Genomic DNA, 17,175 nt, shown 5'->3' with positions numbered 1-17,175 from the left:
TACATAGTCCATCTGTAAACTACCCACCCAATTTACCTACCTCACCCCCCATACTGCTTTTATTTATTTACTTTTCTGCTCTTTTGCACACCAGTATCTCTTCTTGCACATGATCATCTGATGATTTATCACTCCAGTGTTAATCTGCTAAATTGTAATTATTCGATTTATTGCCTACCTCATGCCTTTTGCACACATTGTATATAGATTCTCTTTTTTTTTCTACCATGTTATTGACTTGTTTATTGTTTACTCCATGTGTAACTCTGTGTTGTCTGTTCACACTGCTATGCTTTATCTTGGCCAGGTCGCAGTTGCAAATGAGAACTTGTTCTCAACTAGCCTACCTGGTTAAATAAAGGTGAAATAAAAAAATAAAAAAATAAAAATCACAATTCCAGTGGGTCAGAAGTTTACATACACTAAGTTGCCTGTGCCTTTAAACAGCTTGGAAAATTCCAGAAAATTATGTCATGGCTTCAGAAGCTTCTGATAGGCTAATTGACATAATTTGAGTCAATTGGAGGTGTACCCGTGGATGTATTTCAAGGCCGAACTTCAAACTCAGTGCTTCTTTGCTTGACATCATGGGAAAATCAAAAGAAATCAGCCAAGACCTCAGAAAAGAATTGTAGACCTCCACAAGTCTGGTTTATCCTTGGGAGCAATTTCCAAATGCCAGAAGGTACCACGTTCATATATACAAACAATAGTACACAATTATAAACACCATGGGACCGAGACCACGCAGCTGTCATACCGCTCAGGAAAGAGGCGCGTTCTGTCTCCTAGAGAGGAATGTACTATGGTGCAAAAAGTGCAACACAATCCCAGAACAACAGCAAAGGACCTTGTGAAGATGCTGGAGGAAACGAGTCCTATATCGACATAACCTGAAAGGCCGCTCAGCAAGGAAGAAGCCACTGCTCCAAAACCGTATAAAAAAAAGCCAGACTCCAGTTTGCAACTGCACATGGGGACAAAGATTGTAATTTTTGGATTAATGTCCTCTGGTCTGATGAAACAAATAGAACTGTTTGTCCATAATGACCATCGTTATGTTTGGAGGAAAAAGGGGGATGCTTGCAAGCTGAAGAATACCATCCCAACCGTGAAGCACGGGGGTGGCAGCATCATGTTGTGGGGTGCTTTGCTGCAGGAGGGACTGGTGCACTTCACAAAATAGATGGCATCATGAGGGAGGAAAGGTATGTGGATATATTGAAGCAACGTCTCAAGACATCAGTCAGGAAGTTAAAGCTTGGTTGCAAATGGGTCTTCCAAATGGAGAATGACCCCAAGCATACTTCCAAAGTTGTGGGAAAATGGCTTAAGGACAACAAAGTCAAGGTATTGGAGAGGCCATCGCAAAGCCCTGACCTCAATCCTATAGAAAACTTGTGGGCAGAACTGAAAAGGTGTGTGTGAGCAAGGAGGCCTACAAACCTGACTCAGTTACACCAGCTCTGTCAGGAGGAATGGGCCAAAATTCACCCAACTTATTGTGGGAAGTTTGTGGAAGGCTACTTGAACATTTGACCCAAGTTAAACAATTTAAAGGCAATGCTACCAAATACTAATTGAGTGTATGTATACTTCTGACCCACTGGGAATGTGATGAAAGAAATAAAAGCTGAAATAAATCATTCTCCTATTATTGTGACATTTCACATTCTTAAAATAAAGTGGTGATCCTAACTGACCTAAGACAGGAATTTTTACTCTGATTAAATGCCAGGAATTGTGAAAAACTGAGTTTGAATGTATTTGGCTGAGGCGTATGTAAACTTCTGACTTCAGCTGTACATCACGTGAAGCAGCCACAAAGGTCAGTAAGAGTGTCCATGATTTAATCTTTGAATGAAGAGGTGGAGATAAAACTGTCCAGTTTTAGTGTTTTTTGCAGCTTGTTCCAGTCGCAGTGAAATGAAAAGAGTGACCCAGGGATATGTATGCTTTGGGGACCTTTAACAGAATGTGACTGGCAGAACGGGTGTTGTAACCATTTATTATTCTAATCTCTTTTCTGATATTTTCTTAAAACTGCATTGTTGGTTAAGGGCTTTCAATTAAGCATTTCACTGTAAGGTCTACTACACCTGCTGTATTCGGTGCATGTGACAAATACAATTTGATTTGTATGTGGAGGATGAGGGCTGCGGTAGGTATCTCAGATAGGGGGGAGTGAGGCCTAGGAGGGTGTTATAAATAAGCATCAAATAGTAGGTATTGCGACGGGTATTCAAAGATGACCAGTTTACACAGGAGTATAGAGTGCAGTGATGTGCCCTATAAGGAGTATTGGTAGAAAATCTGATGGCCGAATGGTAAATGGACTCCCGAGTGGCGCAGCGGTCTAAGGCACTGCATCTCAGTGCTATAGGCGTCACTACAGACCCTGATTCGATTCCAGGCTGTATCACAACCGGCCGTGATTGGGAGTCCCATAGTGCGGCGCACAACTGGCCCAGCATCATCCAGGTTAGGCCATCGTTGCATTTCGCTACACTCGCAATAACATCTGCTAACCATGTATTTGAGAACAATCAAATTTGACTTGCCTAGTTAAAAAGGTTACATTTAAAAAATACATTAAAAAAAAGTAAAGAACATCTAGCCACTCCAGAGTACCCTTACCTGCCGATCTATAAATAGTGTCGTGGCAATTTCCTGTATTACCAAATGAGGAGAGTTACAAACCACACACCAGTCAGAGTTATACTTAAACTTCATCTTTAATTATATGAGCTTCACCATAGCCCTTTGACTCTCAGATCAATTCAGTGTCTATAATGAATTCTGAGAGTGCCTACAAAAGAATACCAAGATATTTTATAGCCAAGATACACTCCTCTCAATTTACATGACGAACCACAGATCTTAGGAAAACTTCACAAAGGGCCTTTTACTTGAGAAAGGAGTATCCCATAGCCAGATAGCATCAGCTATAAATTATCGTTCAGTTTGGTCTCTAAGACGAGCTTCTAATCTCGTTCCTGGTACTTCATAGTACCAAAACATTACTTCATCCAAGGCATAACTCAATTGTCAACTCTATATTCTCCCATCTCAAGTAAACCCCCTCTTCTCCCCACTCCTGGACAAGCTCACTGAGGGGAGTGACTTGCGCACAGACATTGTGGAGCCAAGAGAAAATTGGTTCCCCCTTAATCACGCCATCCCTTCACATGGTTTAACAGATACATTCACATATGAAGACAATGTTGCATTCTGACCTCTCCCATTCTGATATTCTGCATATTACCAGATCTGTAAAAGACAAGCCTGACCTCTCCCATCTCTGGGCCCCAAGTGACTTTTCCCTAGCTGAGAAGGGAAAGGTGCAACTGCCAACAGTATAGTCCAAAGGGAGACATTCTAATGACAAGTATCTCACATAAGCATATTATGTAAATAAAACATCTTATTTATCTATGTTACCCAACTAATTCTGATTCATCCTCCACAATAGTCATAGTGGGCAGAGTCAAGCACGAGATAGCAAGATCCTATTGGCGCATTCTAGCAGACATTTGCATATTTCCATTATGGATGCCTACTCTGAAGTGCGCATTAACTCAATTCGACATTGTATTGTCACAAATAGAACAATAAATACACAGAACGAGACAGATATTTCACCGGATGTATAAATGTGAAGGTTGGCGCACTCGCAAACACTTCACAATGTATTTCTTTGTAGGCTATAAGCCTCAATATAATTAAGCAATAAGGCAGGAGGGGGTGTGGTATATGGCCAATATACCACGGCTAAGGGCTATTCTTAGGCACAAGGTATTGCCTGGACATAGCCCTTAGCCGTGGTATATTAGCCATATACCACAAACCCCAGAGGTGCCTTATTGCTATTATAAACTGGTTACCAATGTAATTAGAGCAGTAAAAATAAATGTTTTGTCATACCGTGGTATACATATACCACAGCTGTCAGCCGATCAGCATTCAGGGCTTGAACCACCCAGTTTAAAATTGAAATAATATAACCAAAATAAATGTATTTTGGCTCCCTGTCTGGCTCCTGACCTATTTAGTGTTTATATGCTGTTTAATATGACATTTAGCTTATTTAAAATGATGACCACTTCATACATTCACCTTTTCATGTTTATTAAAATACTTAATTCAAATCCCATGGTTTGGTTTGAATAATTCAAAACCAAAACGTAGGTCCAGGTAGTCACAAAAATAGATGGGTATTGGTTAAATTGGGGTTTTTTAATTAATTTGGAACGGCCGTTCTTTTCTCCTGTGAGTGCGGAGCAGTTTTTAACAGAGCGTTTGGAAAGGACATGTTGCAGTGCTCCATGAGCGGGATTTCCGACCGCTCAACTCCGCTCACATACTCTGTAACCAACTATAGACAATTTATACACATTCATCATTACTACCAACACACCAAGAGTGAGTTAGCTATATCGACAATTCTATTTTTAGTAAGAGAGTGTTTTCCATACAAGGGTAGAATAGATGGATACTAGATTGAGTTATTCTTATTTGCTAACGTTAGTCAAAACTAGAGTGAAAAGACAAACACGTTTACTCTGCTGAAGGTAACTAACGTTACCAGTTTAGCAGTGACTACCAGGACTGTAAATTAGCTAACGTATGTTATTTACCTAGTCCAGCTAACATTACGTTACTTCTAATCAAGAATATTCTGCTTTGTTGTGAAGGTATCACATCACTTCTCAGCTGTCGTCTAAAATCCGTTCAGCCTGAAAATCCTTCTAATAATCTTTGGTCACCATATACATCATTCTTGATAGCCGCAGACCACGGGCAGCATCTGGATAAAACCCTGGTAGGTAGAATGGTGAAAAATAACTAAATTTCGCGCTTGTTTGTAATTAACACCGCGAGACAGAACACCACACGGGCATAATGACAAACGTTAGTGGAAAAACAAACGTTTAAAAAAATGTGCAAGTTAACATTTCTCAGATTACTATGTGTTGGTCGTTTGAAGTAAACAATGCCATGAACCAAATTCATGGGTACGCCCCATCTACCTGGTGAGTTCATGGGCACGTTCCATCTACCTACTGGAGGGGTTTCTGCATTCGCTGTGAATGCTGGCCTTTGTGGTTCACTATGAGCAGACGAATACACAGGAAGTTGAACTGGCCAGATTGGACCTTGTGCAGGTTGGAAACAGATGGTGGACAACGGGCCAAAAGTGTCAAGTTTGGGCGGCAGACATGAAGGAAAAAACATAACTGTTACCAACTTAAATGTAAATACTTATTGAAAATATCTGCAATCAGTCTTTAAACTGTCACAACAAATACTTCTCTTGCATTTTGTATCTTAGGTTTCTGGCTGTAATGGGTGCCAAGGACCTGAAGTCGACAGTGTGGCAGATGCTACCTTGCATTCTGTCAAACAGTCTTGCCATCATTGCCGCCTGTGCAGGGGATGAGGCCTGTTTCAGGAACTTGTTTCTGATGACCATTCTTCACAGTAAGATTTGATATTAAATGTGTTACATTTGTTTTGTGTACTTTTAAGTAAATTCTTAAACGTGTTTAAGACCATGTGGGATTCAACTGTAACTCCATGTTCTTTCTTTGTGTATAGGAGCCATTCGGAAGAACCCTGCAACCCGGGATGCCACGGATGAAGGGGTCCAGATTCAGATCAGCCGTTACCTGAAAGGGGACTCTGATTGTGTTGGCAGTGCACAGGGGAGAGGGATCCACTGCAGTGAAGGTCAACATCAAGTGTCGGACCACCCTGTGTCAAAGCCAGCCCCTTTCCCCAAGCCACAAGACTACTCCAACAACTGAACCCTGGACTGACTACTTCACCACACACTTACCATTTATTCATATTCTGTACACATCAAGAATGGTCCACCACCCAAAAGACATCCAGCCAACTTGACTTAACTGTGGGAAGTATTGGCATCAACATGGGCCAGTATCCCTGTGGAATGCTTTCGACACCTTGTAGAGTCCATGCCCCGACGAATTGAAGCTGCAACTCAATATTAGGAAGGTGTTCTTAATGTTTTGTACTCTACGTATATACTTTCATATAATAATTATATGCTGTAACTGCACTGTACTGATTCCACTCACTATACAAATGGGCAAACAATGTCCATAGCCTACTATGTCCCTATAGGCTTTTAAAAAAAATCTTATTTTCATTTACATATTTTGTTTTATCTGCATGCTTCTTGTACTTGATTTAGTATTTTCATTAGCATATATTTACAATGTTACTTATTTTATTACTATGACACCTGTGTCACCATTGCACTGTGTGAGAAGCCTGCAAGTACATGACAATAAAATTAGATTTGACTGGATTTGATTTGTAGTTATTAGTGGATCCAGGCGACCAGGACTGCACTCGTTATCTGATATCCAGTATTTTGCACACATTTTATTTTACAGTAATTTTCCAAATGAACATGGCATCCAATGTACCTTGAATAATAAAAAGCAATAAATATTGATAAAAATAAGTGGCGATAGGGAGAAGGCATGCCCCTGGCATTATGTTAAAAAATCTTCTTGCCTCCCGCTAGCAGCAGTAGTGTCGCTAGTCGGGAGAAGGGCGGGTCATGGGTGGGTGGGCTGTGTGAGGAAAATGGCACTGAACGGCAGGAGCACGGCTGCCGCTTGACAGGCGCCCGTGAATGAGGCGACTGGAAAAAAAAGCTGTTGCACGGTGTGCGACCACTCTGGAGGGACGCCGGCCTCGCGATTGCTCATTGCTAACTGGGTACTCACACGAATCCTCTCAGGATCCCTCCCCCTTGACCCATTTTCCTCAACTTTCTTCACTGCCTCAGCATATGACACCCTCTGCTCTACTCTAACCCTGGTAACCTCAACCTGCTTCTCTCACACCGGACATTTCTGATCTTCAGCCCCATGGGCATCCCTACAATTACCACATACCGCTTCATTCCCCATTGCTACACCTTCCTTTGTCTCATGCCCTTCTGCACACTTCTCACACCTAAGAACCTCCCTCCTACACACTGCTGCCACATGCCCATAAGCTTGGCACCTGTAACAACTTAATGTATTTGGCACATAAGCTTGTACAGGATAACTGACATATTCTAACATCACTTTGTCTTCTGTTTCACCACTCACACCACCATGTCTGCGCTGCACCAAACGACGAGCATCACAAACACCGGGAATCTTTCCCTTCAGTTGGTCCACTTTCACATTTACCGTTACCCCAGTAATCACAAGTCACATCGCTTGTCCCAATTGGTTTGGCCCAAAGCGCCTGCTCCCTCTGACCAGCAGAAAAACAAACAGTCACAAGACTACTTCTGGTTACCTTCACCGATTCCACAGCACCAAACTCCTTTTTCACCAACCCTGAAACCACAAATGGATCAGCCAAAAGGCAGGGTCCACTTTCTCCAGAAATGTCACTCCTACTGTCACAGACTCATCTTTATCCTGACCATCGGTGCAAGCATCTGGCTCTGAGGACTTCACCGAAAGTGCCTCCTCCGATAAATTGCCCTCATTAACTTCCATTTCTCCTCCAGACCTCGATATGGCGTACGGCTCACTCTGCTCCTACTTTCTAACATTCTTCTTTGACAAACCAACTCTCTTTTTTCCACAATTTTACCCTACTCAAGCTCACCCTCTTCCTCCGTCTCTCTCTTTGACCTCCAAATTAATCATAGAGGGCAGAACAAGCAAGGAGTTGGGCAGAGCCAAGCACAAGCTAGTGAGATCCTAATGCATTCTAGCATTTATTAGCATATTTCTGTTAGGGAACGCCTACTCTGTGAAGTGTGAGTGTGCATTCTAGAAAACGTAGTCCACTCGGTTTGTTACAGATTCTTGTTGTGGAAACAGAAAACTGTATGGTGATCAAATCTTTTATAGAAATTTGCAGAATGTCGGCCAAAATCTATCTCGCTCCATCTTCTCTCACTACCGGACACTGGGCTTCCTCTCATCACAATATTTGGTAGTGAGTGGAAATGCCAATGCGATGCTTCACATTTATACATCTGGTTAAATATCTGACTCAATGTTCTATCTATGATTATACAGATGGTAGAGCTTCATACTGTATATAGTATATAATGTACAGTCATTGGCATAGAGTCACAGAATTACATGTGATTTATAGGATCTTTATTTAGTCTGACGTCTTGAAAAAAATACTGAGTTGTATATTTATATTATTCTGATGTGGCTCATGGAATAGAATGCATTTTTATAATGTTGATTGTAACAATAGGATACATTAAATGGTACAACACAGAAACTCAAGAGTTGAGGTGACATTCATGCAGTCTGTCACACCTACACCCGCTCCCCCTCTCCAGCGCACAACGTCGCTGGTCTACTAACCACCGGTCCAGGCGCCATCATTACGCACATCTGCTCCCCATCATTACGCACACCTGGACTTCATCACCTTGATTACTCTCCCTTTACTTAGCCCTCAGTAGCCTCAGTCATCAGGCAGTATTGGGGTTGTTCACATTCAGTATGCTTCTCCCTTTTTGATTATTTGGCTTGTTCATGTTTATTAAACTCACCTTCTGCACCTGCTTCCTGACTCCAAGCGCATACGTTACAGAATAATGCCTCAATAATTATGGAACCAGCAGAAGATAAAGAGATCTACCAGACGGTCGGTGAATAGGAATACCTACTTTGCCAACACCGCGATCTGCTGACGCAACTAAAGTGCGGCTATGGATGAGGTCGAGGTCCTCCACTGCCTCGACATCACCCGAGAGGTTTCACCTCCAACTAGCGGAGGGCCTCCAACCACGAGTCGTCTCAGCGAGCCAGCCGCCCAGCCTACCCAGCAGTCCGCCCAGGGAGGCGATGCCCGAATGTCCCTCCCGGATAAGTATGACGGGACTCCATCCAAATGCCGTGGCTACCTACTCCAGTGCTCCCTCTATTTTTCCCATCTCTCCTCGCCCTCCTCCTTTGGCCATCCTGCGGCAGAGCGTGAATCCATGGAGGTAGGGGCCACACACCTCTTTGTGGCAGAGCGGCGTCGCCGGAGACAGCTGGGGCTGTGTTCCTATTGCGGCCAGGAGGGGCACCAGCTTCAGCGGTGTCCGATGCATCCCAACCCAGGATGCACTGGGGCAGAGAGGCGGGCCCGTGATCACCTGTCTGTAATGAACACGAAGGGAGACAGAGAGCTGGTTTCAAGCGCAGGGCGCAGCAGGTGTTTATTGGTAAAGGACCACAGGAGGAGGCAGGTAGCTGGGTCCAGGGGCAGGCAGAAGGTCATACACAGGGGGTCCAAAAGGGCAACAGTACAGGCAGGGTAAAAGCTAGTAACGTAGTCCGGGAGATCAGGCAATAGGTAGATAACAGGAAATCTGATAGGCTAAAGTATAGGCAGGGAATAGGCAAAAGGTGTCGTTAGTGAGGCAGGCAAAATCGTTGGCCCCGTGTTTTGGTAAGTAGATGTGGACATCCGCCAGGCTCTGGAGAATTAACCCACGCCTGCTACCTGCTGTCCTGAGTGCATCTACATCCCCACGAGGTTACGAGACCGACTGTTGACCTGGGCACACACATGGCCTTGTGGACCCCGAGCCAGACCAAAGCCCCTGCGGTGGACGAGTGGTTCCAGCATGCAGAGGAAGTTTGGAACGCTGCCCACGTGAGGCTCCAGCGCGCTGTCCGCTACCAGAAGGAGCAGGTGGACCGCCACCGCAATGAGGCTCCCGTTTTCCATCCTGGTGATCGCGTCTGGCTCTACCAAGAACCTCTCGCTTCACCTGCCCTGCCGGAAGCTGAGCCCCCGGGTTTGTGGGGCCCTTCAAGGTCCTCCAGAGGGTCAACAAGGTAACATATTGGTTACAACTCCCCACCAACTACCGGATCTCACCCTCTTTTCATGTTTCCCTCCTCAGGCTGGTGGTTCCTGGTCCCCTGGCTGATGCCATCCCCTGTGACACCCCTCCGCCTCCCCTGGACATCGATGGGAACCCCGCCTATGCCGTCTAGTCCCTACTGGACCCCTGACGTCATGGGGGTTGGCTTCAGTACCTGGTGGACTGGGAGGGGTACGGTCAAGAAGGAGCGCTGTTGGGTCCCGGTGGCTGACTTCCTGGACCCCAACATCGTCCGGGATTTCCATCTCCGCCATCCGGAACGGTCCGCTCTTCGCCCTCGGGCCCGTACTAATGGCCCCATCTCCAACGCACAACGTGGCAGGTCTACTAACTCTTTGATTCAACTAGGGTGAAAGTTAATCAACAATATATACAACTATAATAATAGTGTTATTAAAAATAGCATAAAATAAAAGTAAGAACAAAATTCCATACAAATGTGATCCTTTATTGGTGTTGCTTTATATGGAGTGTGTGTGTGTGTTTGTGCGCCCGTGCATGTGCGTGTCAGGTAGGTATAGTCTGATCTGGTGTATGTGACTGTGTGTGCCTGTGTATGTGTGGACAGCCAGGGGTGTGTGAGAAGCTTGGATGCAGAGAGGCGGAGGATGGAGTTAAAATGCAGGGCTGAGCGTATCAGACAGCGAGCCTGCGAGGTTAGTATGCTCCCCCCTTGTGTTTGTCCAGCCCCAACAGGGTATCAGCCCAATAGCAGCGCATGGAGCATTATTCCTAGAGACCAGACAGCTGTAGCCGGAGCACAGACCCACAGAGGCCAGAGACATCCCCGGGTCCTGGGCTGCAATAGTGGGAGGGGTTTCCTTCCTGCATTATGACTGCATCATCCAAGCTCTCCAGCATCAACAGGGTTCTGACACACACACACACACAAACAAGGAAAACACTTTGATTGATGCATGCACGCACAAAAACATGCCTACACACACTCACACGCAACTCTCCTTGTTCTTGAAGACAAACTTATTCAGCTTGAGGTCTCTGAGCACCAGTCCGTTGTCATGGCAATGTGCCACGGCCAGCACCAGCTGTCGGGACAGGCATCGGGTTCCATTTGCTGGTAGCCGCCGGCACCGGGCTCGGAGCAGCGCCTCTGGGTTCCCATAGGAACGTGGGAAGAACAAGTAAGCATGGGGATCCTCGACAACCACATCACACAGCTCGATGATGTTGGGTGGGGGGTGGGGGGCAGGCAGTAGCATGAACACAGAACCTACCGTGAGACAGGAAGCACCTAGAACACAGAAACACTGTTGAGAGGTCATACAGATTCTACAATATTAGCCTATATTATAGATGGAACACCTGGAATACAGGAATACTGTTGAGGCCCTATATGAAACCAGTAGGACAAGATCTGCATTATGGTGTTAGCACAGCCTACAAACAAACACAGGCCTATTGTACATGAGCATCAACTGTCCTGTTTCTGTTGAGCTTGGTGGCACATGCAGCAAGAAGAGGAGATGAGGGGGAAAGGCTGGAGTTTGGAGACAAGGAGAGAAGACACATGATGGTGCTCCCTTACCTCCTTTCATCTCTTTTCCATCTCAATAGTTGGCTTCCTCTTCTAGTTTTCCAAAATAAATAATAAATATCTTAATATTTTAATCCACCGACCTTGCACACCAGCTCGTTTATATAGGCTACTCTGCTAGCGTGTCGTGGAACACACCTTCCACGTTGTTCATTATTTTCCATAGAATGCATAGCTCCTCGTTGATTATCCCTTACATAGATCCATCGCTCTATCTCTTTCTCACACACAAGGCAGCAAATGCAAGTTTGTTGAAGTTTTATTTTTTGTACATTATGCACGTGATAATGAACATAGCGATACATTGAGTTAACCTACTTTGACAATAACACTGAACACACACATCATTACCATGGCAACATGCTGAGAGGAATACACACACAGCACAAAAGCACAACACAGCAACACACTACAACACAGACACTTCCCCTAACCTCTGACTCCTAACACCTGTGTAGATCTGAGAGAACTGAATGTGTGCTTATACCTATCCAATTTCTTCCAGATCATTAGTGTCTAGCGGGCTAGGGGACGTATCTACGGGGTAGTGCATAAGGATCCAGGGGTTAAGGGAAGTGTGTAGAGGCTAGTGGAAGTGTGTAGGGGCTAGGAGGATTGTCTAGGGGTGAGGGGAGAAGTGTGTAGGGAGTAGTGTTGTGATATGAGGGAGGGGCAAAAGGAGAGGAAAGTAAAGGGTTCAAACATATATACATATTTTCATAGGAGAATAATCAATAGAAACACGTTTATAACAGAGGACTCTGTTATTATAATTATTAACACACCGTTATATGACCATGATACAGTCCCACAGAACAAGTGTTCATTCCCTTTGGTTTCTCTCTCTCTCGCTCACACACATGCGTACACACACACACACACAAACATACACACACACAACTACAACAAGCACTGGCACAGATATATTGGCTTCAATGTGATACATTGGACGCACACACACACACACACACACACGACCTTTACATACACTATCTGTATAGCCCTACACTTTAAAACATGAACCTGTACAGGGTCCAATCAAGGGAAGATATTCAGTGGACAAGTTAGGAAGGTTAAGTGTGTCATACACTGTAAAAAAAAAATTGTACTGATTCACATTAAAAACATGAGTGTAAGAGTACCCTACTTAACTAAAAGATCAAGTTGTATAAACATGTATACTATAATGTATCTAATAATTTGTCAACTGTTTTTTCAACTCCTGGGTAACTCCTACTTGTAAAGTTGAAACAGCTAACGTATTTGACAGTGTGAGAGTCTGAGGGGAGATATGGTAAGACATGATGAACTACAGAGTCATGGAGTTCTTTACACTGAACACATCAAACACATAGAGACCTGTCTCCCTAACCCTATATCTCTCCTCCATCCCTTTCATCTCTCCATCCTCTCTCCCTACCCATATCTTTCTCTATCCCTCGCCCCCAACCCACCCCGCTTTTCTCTTTATTTGAGATCTCCAGCATCTCCCTGGATGGTCTTCTTGATACGGAGCAGCATGGTGGTGAGCCATTGGTCCAGACGAGAGATGGAGTCAAACTCTTTAACAGCTTCAGTAAACGCCTCGCAGTTCTGCTCCTCATGGGCATCCAGCAACTTCTACAGAGAGACAGAGAGGGGGGAGGGAGATAGGTGTGGGCTTGTGAAGAAGGAAGCTATGCTGTTAAACAAGCAATGTGAAGTCCGTTAACACACACACACACAAAGGCGTTCATCATGTCTACCTTCAGCAGCTTGCACTCTCTGGAGTCTGCAAAAGCAGGAAACATCTCCTCATACTTCTCTATGGCCAGCTGTAAAAACACACACACACACACTTGTAATCACTAATAATTGACAGGTACTCTCTCGGTTCAGTTGGATTATCTGAATGATATATGTCTACTCTGTGTGTCTTGTTTTAAAACAGACAACTACTACCATTAATAATGATAATAATACCTTTGCGTTGAGTTCGTCCACAATGAAGTGACAGAGGGAGGCTTTAAAGAAGTACTCTTTGGCATTATACTTCAGCAGGGGGTTGTCCATAGTATTGGTGGCCACCTGATACACACACACCATTACATCACTCAGAGAGCGCTGATCACATTTCAGGGCTTTAAAATGCATGCAAAGCAGACACAAACACACATACACACCTGCTCGTAGATCTCAATGGCTTTCGGATACTGCTCCAGCTGAGCGCTGTAGTGGCCCACCTTCAGCAGACACTTGTTAGCAGAACTGAGAGAAAGAAAGAGAGAGAGAGAGAGAGAGAGAGAGAGAGAGAGAGAGAGAGAGAGAGAGAGAGAGAGAGAGAGAGAGAGAGAGAGAGAGAGAGAGAGAGAGAGAGAGAGAGAAACATAAGGAACAGCATAGGTCCTAGTATAGAGCTCTGGGGAACCCCTCATGACGACTCCCACTGAACCCTAATCTCTGTTATAAATAGTACTAGTAGTAGTATAATACCAAAGCATTTGAGTACAGTATAGTAGTAGTAGAGTGTAGCATAACTGAATAGTATAGTATTCATTTATACTACAGAACACTGGATACTCACCTGTTGGACTCCTCTCCTTTATAATAATCGGCTGCCTGCTCATAGTGGGCGATTGCCTGGGCAACCGGAGACACACACGTAAAGTATTGTTCATAAGGAGTTAGATGTGAGTGTGAGTGAGTGTGAGTGTGAGTGTGAGTGTGTGTGTGTGTGTGTGTGTGTTCCGTACCTTCTCTATGTCCACCAGCTCAGACTCATACACCTCTGCGATGGTGATGTGATGTTTGGCTGCGATAGTAAACCTACCCTGTAATACACATGTGGACAACACTGATACATAATCATTAGAATATACACTGTATCAGCCTTCATATCGGGTGGTATCAGCCAATGATGGCTATAAAACAAAGCCCCCTCACACACAGTACATGGACTATTGCACATAGAAATGGGTGAAGCAGGTTAAGATGACAGTGGTATGGCTAGCGGTCACAGGTTAGGAATTAGAGGTCAGGGCTCAAGGGTTGGACCAGGCTTACCATGTCAGTGTAAATATCGATGGCTGCATTTATACAGTTGATAGCCTCTACAGGAGAGATGGGGAGAGGGAGGAGTGAAAGAAGGGGAGAGAGAAAAAGAAAGGGCGGCAGAGAGATAAAGAAAGAGAGAGCAGGGAGTAAGAGAGGTTAGGTTTTCCTACCAGAGAGATTGAAAAAGAAAGAACACAGACAGAAACATACAGTACCTACTAGTAGGGACTACTATTAGGGAGGCTTTGCCCTCTGGGGCGGCAGGTAGCCTAGTGGTTAGAGTGTTGGGCCAATAACTGAAAGGTTGCAAGATCAAATCCCCGAGCTGACAAGGTAAAAATCTGTTGTTCTGCCCCTGAATTAAGGCAGTTAACCCACTGTTCCTAGGCTGTCAATGAAAATAAGAATTTGTTCTTAACTGACTTGTCTAGTTAAATAAAAGTCAAATAAATAAATAGTCTAGTATGTGTTCCTACCCTGAGGATCAGCCTTCTTGTAAGCGTTCCCTGCGTCGACGAAGCTGGTGGCTGAGTCCAGTTTATTCTGCAGCTGCATGTGGAGCCGGGCCCCCTGGCAGAACGCATTACCAGCAGCTACACACACACAAACACATAATGATCATATCTATGGAACGTATGTAGTATTTCAGCTGTATGTATGTGTGAGTGACCCACCGGTCCAGTTCTTGGCCATCTTGAACATGTTGGCTGCTCTGGCGTACATCTCACATGCATCTTCTACTTTGTGGTGACTTCCCCTGAAATACACACATATTCACACAAACATTTAACAACACTGTAAGGTATATGAGTTCTAGACCTGGACACCATCAGAAAATGTGTTTTTGTCTAGTGGGTCTCATTCAGGAGGATGCAAACTGAACGTTGCCTACTGAAGAAAATCTATACTGAACAAAAATATAAATGCAACACGCAACAATTTCAAAGATTTTTACTGAGTTACACTTCATAGAAGAAAATCAGTCAATTGAAATAAATTCATTAGGTCCTAATCCATGGATTTCACATGACTGGGCAGGGGCGCAGCCATGGGTGGGCCTGATAGGGCATAGGCCCACCCACTTGGGCGCTAGGTCCACCCACTGGGGAGCCAGGCCAAGCCAATCAGAATGAGTTTTTCCCCACAAAATAACTTTATTAGAGACAGAAATACTCCTCAGCACCCCCCTTCCCCTCCTCAGATGATCCCGCAGGTGAAGAAGCCGTATGTGGAGGTCCTGGGCTGGCGTGGTTACACATTGTGAGGCCGGTTGGATGTACTGCCAAATTCTCTAAAATGACGTATGGTAGAGAAATTAACATTACATTCTCTGACAACAGCTCTTATGGACATTCCTGCAGTCAGCATGCCAATTGCACACTCCCTTAAAACTTGGGACATCTGTGGCATCGTGTTGTGTGACAAAACTGCACATTTTAGAGTGGCTTTTATTGTCCTCAGCACAAGGTGCACCGGTGTAATGATCATGCTGTTTAATCTGCTTCTTGACATGCCACACTGGTCAGGTGGATGGATTATCTTGGGAAATGAGAAATTAAATGCTCACTCAACAGGGATGTAAACTAATTTGTGCACAAAATTTGAGAGAAATACGCTTTCTGTGGGTATAGAAAATGTCTGTGATCTTTTATGAAAAATGGGACCAAGACCGTACATGTTGCGTTTATATTTTTGTTCAGTATATTGAATATCTCATGAATAGAGCTGGCCTACTCTACATGTCAGAGAGCCATGTCTGTTCTGCAGAATATATTATGGGCCGCTACCAATAAGCACCCTGCTGTTTTCGGTAATGAGCAACAACCCGGGCCGGGTGGCGCAGCGGCTACAGATCCGGGTTCGATACCGGGCTGTGTCGCAGCAACCAGGATATCCCTGTCCCGCGCACGCACGCTGATATGGTCGCCAGGAGTAGGTGTTTCCTCCCACACATTGGTGCGGCTGGCTTCCGGGTTAAGCGAGCAGTGTGTCAAGAAGCAGTGCGGCTTTGCGGGTCGTGTTTCGGAGGACGCATGGCTCTCGACCTTCGCCTCTCCCGAGTCCGTAAGGGAGTTGCAGCGATAGGACAAGACCGTAACTACCAATTAGGGGTAAAAAAAAAGAAAAAAGAAGCAACAACCCCGGTGGTTAAATGGTACATGTTGTCAGATGACCTGAGCACAGAACATCTTTTCCCTGAGGCCTGACTGCGACAAACAGGACCGCCCACCCACTCACTACTGCAAAATTATACTTATAATCCATTTATATTAATATAGGCCTAACCATCATACAGCTAACCAATACACTCGCGATGTGTTGTGTCCAATGTCAAGAAAAATCGACACATGAATCTGCGCTCGTGTACTGACTCGGTAGGCTACATGAGAACCAGGGCATCTCATCTCACCCGAACATCCCTCCCAAGAACGAGCCGGATGATTTGACCTTCTTGTCTGCTTCGGCCATCAGCTGCATGGCCTCCTTCTCTTTTCCGGAGGTATCCATCGCTGTTTGGGCTGAGTGTGTGTCGTCGACAAGGTAAAAACAAATATTACGCAGAATCCGTTCAGCTGGGAATGGATTCCGAGAGATGGTGCTGATGAGAGTCCTCCTCGGTCGTATGACTTTATCTATTGATTCCCTCATGGTGCATTACCGCCACCTATCGATCTGGAGAAAATTAACAGGTTTGACT

General features: G+C 44.7%; 1 protein-coding gene and 1 long non-coding RNA gene across 2 annotated transcripts; one reads left to right on the top strand and one right to left on the bottom strand.

The window, feature by feature from the left end:
• Nucleotides 1-5,332: 5,332 nt before the first annotated feature.
• On the top strand, nt 5,333-6,342 carry LOC139563681 (uncharacterized). The gene is made up of 2 exons (XR_011672615.1): nt 5,333-5,481; nt 5,599-6,342. It is a non-coding gene; the product is annotated as an uncharacterized lncRNA (long non-coding RNA).
• A 5,345-nt stretch (nt 6,343-11,687) lies between these two features.
• On the bottom strand, nt 11,688-17,115 carry napba (N-ethylmaleimide-sensitive factor attachment protein, beta a). The gene is made up of 10 exons (XM_071382581.1): nt 16,888-17,115; nt 15,152-15,234; nt 14,954-15,070; nt 14,487-14,533; nt 14,177-14,254; nt 14,008-14,063; nt 13,607-13,691; nt 13,407-13,511; nt 13,190-13,258; nt 11,688-13,064 (listed from the first exon to the last, which is right to left on the bottom strand). Exons 1-10 carry the CDS (start codon nt 16,983-16,985, stop codon nt 12,912-12,914), a joined length of 891 nt encoding a protein of 296 aa, XP_071238682.1. The 5' UTR covers nt 16,986-17,115; the 3' UTR covers nt 11,688-12,911.
• Between the last annotated feature and the right edge of the window lie 60 nt (nt 17,116-17,175).

The sequence above is a fragment of the Salvelinus alpinus genome, chromosome 34 (genome assembly GCF_045679555.1).
Source record: "Salvelinus alpinus chromosome 34, SLU_Salpinus.1, whole genome shotgun sequence".
NCBI classification, from domain to species: domain Eukaryota; kingdom Metazoa; phylum Chordata; class Actinopteri; order Salmoniformes; family Salmonidae; genus Salvelinus; species Salvelinus alpinus.
Note: the sequence above shows the minus strand (reverse complement) of the source record. Positions and strands in the feature narration are given on the sequence as shown.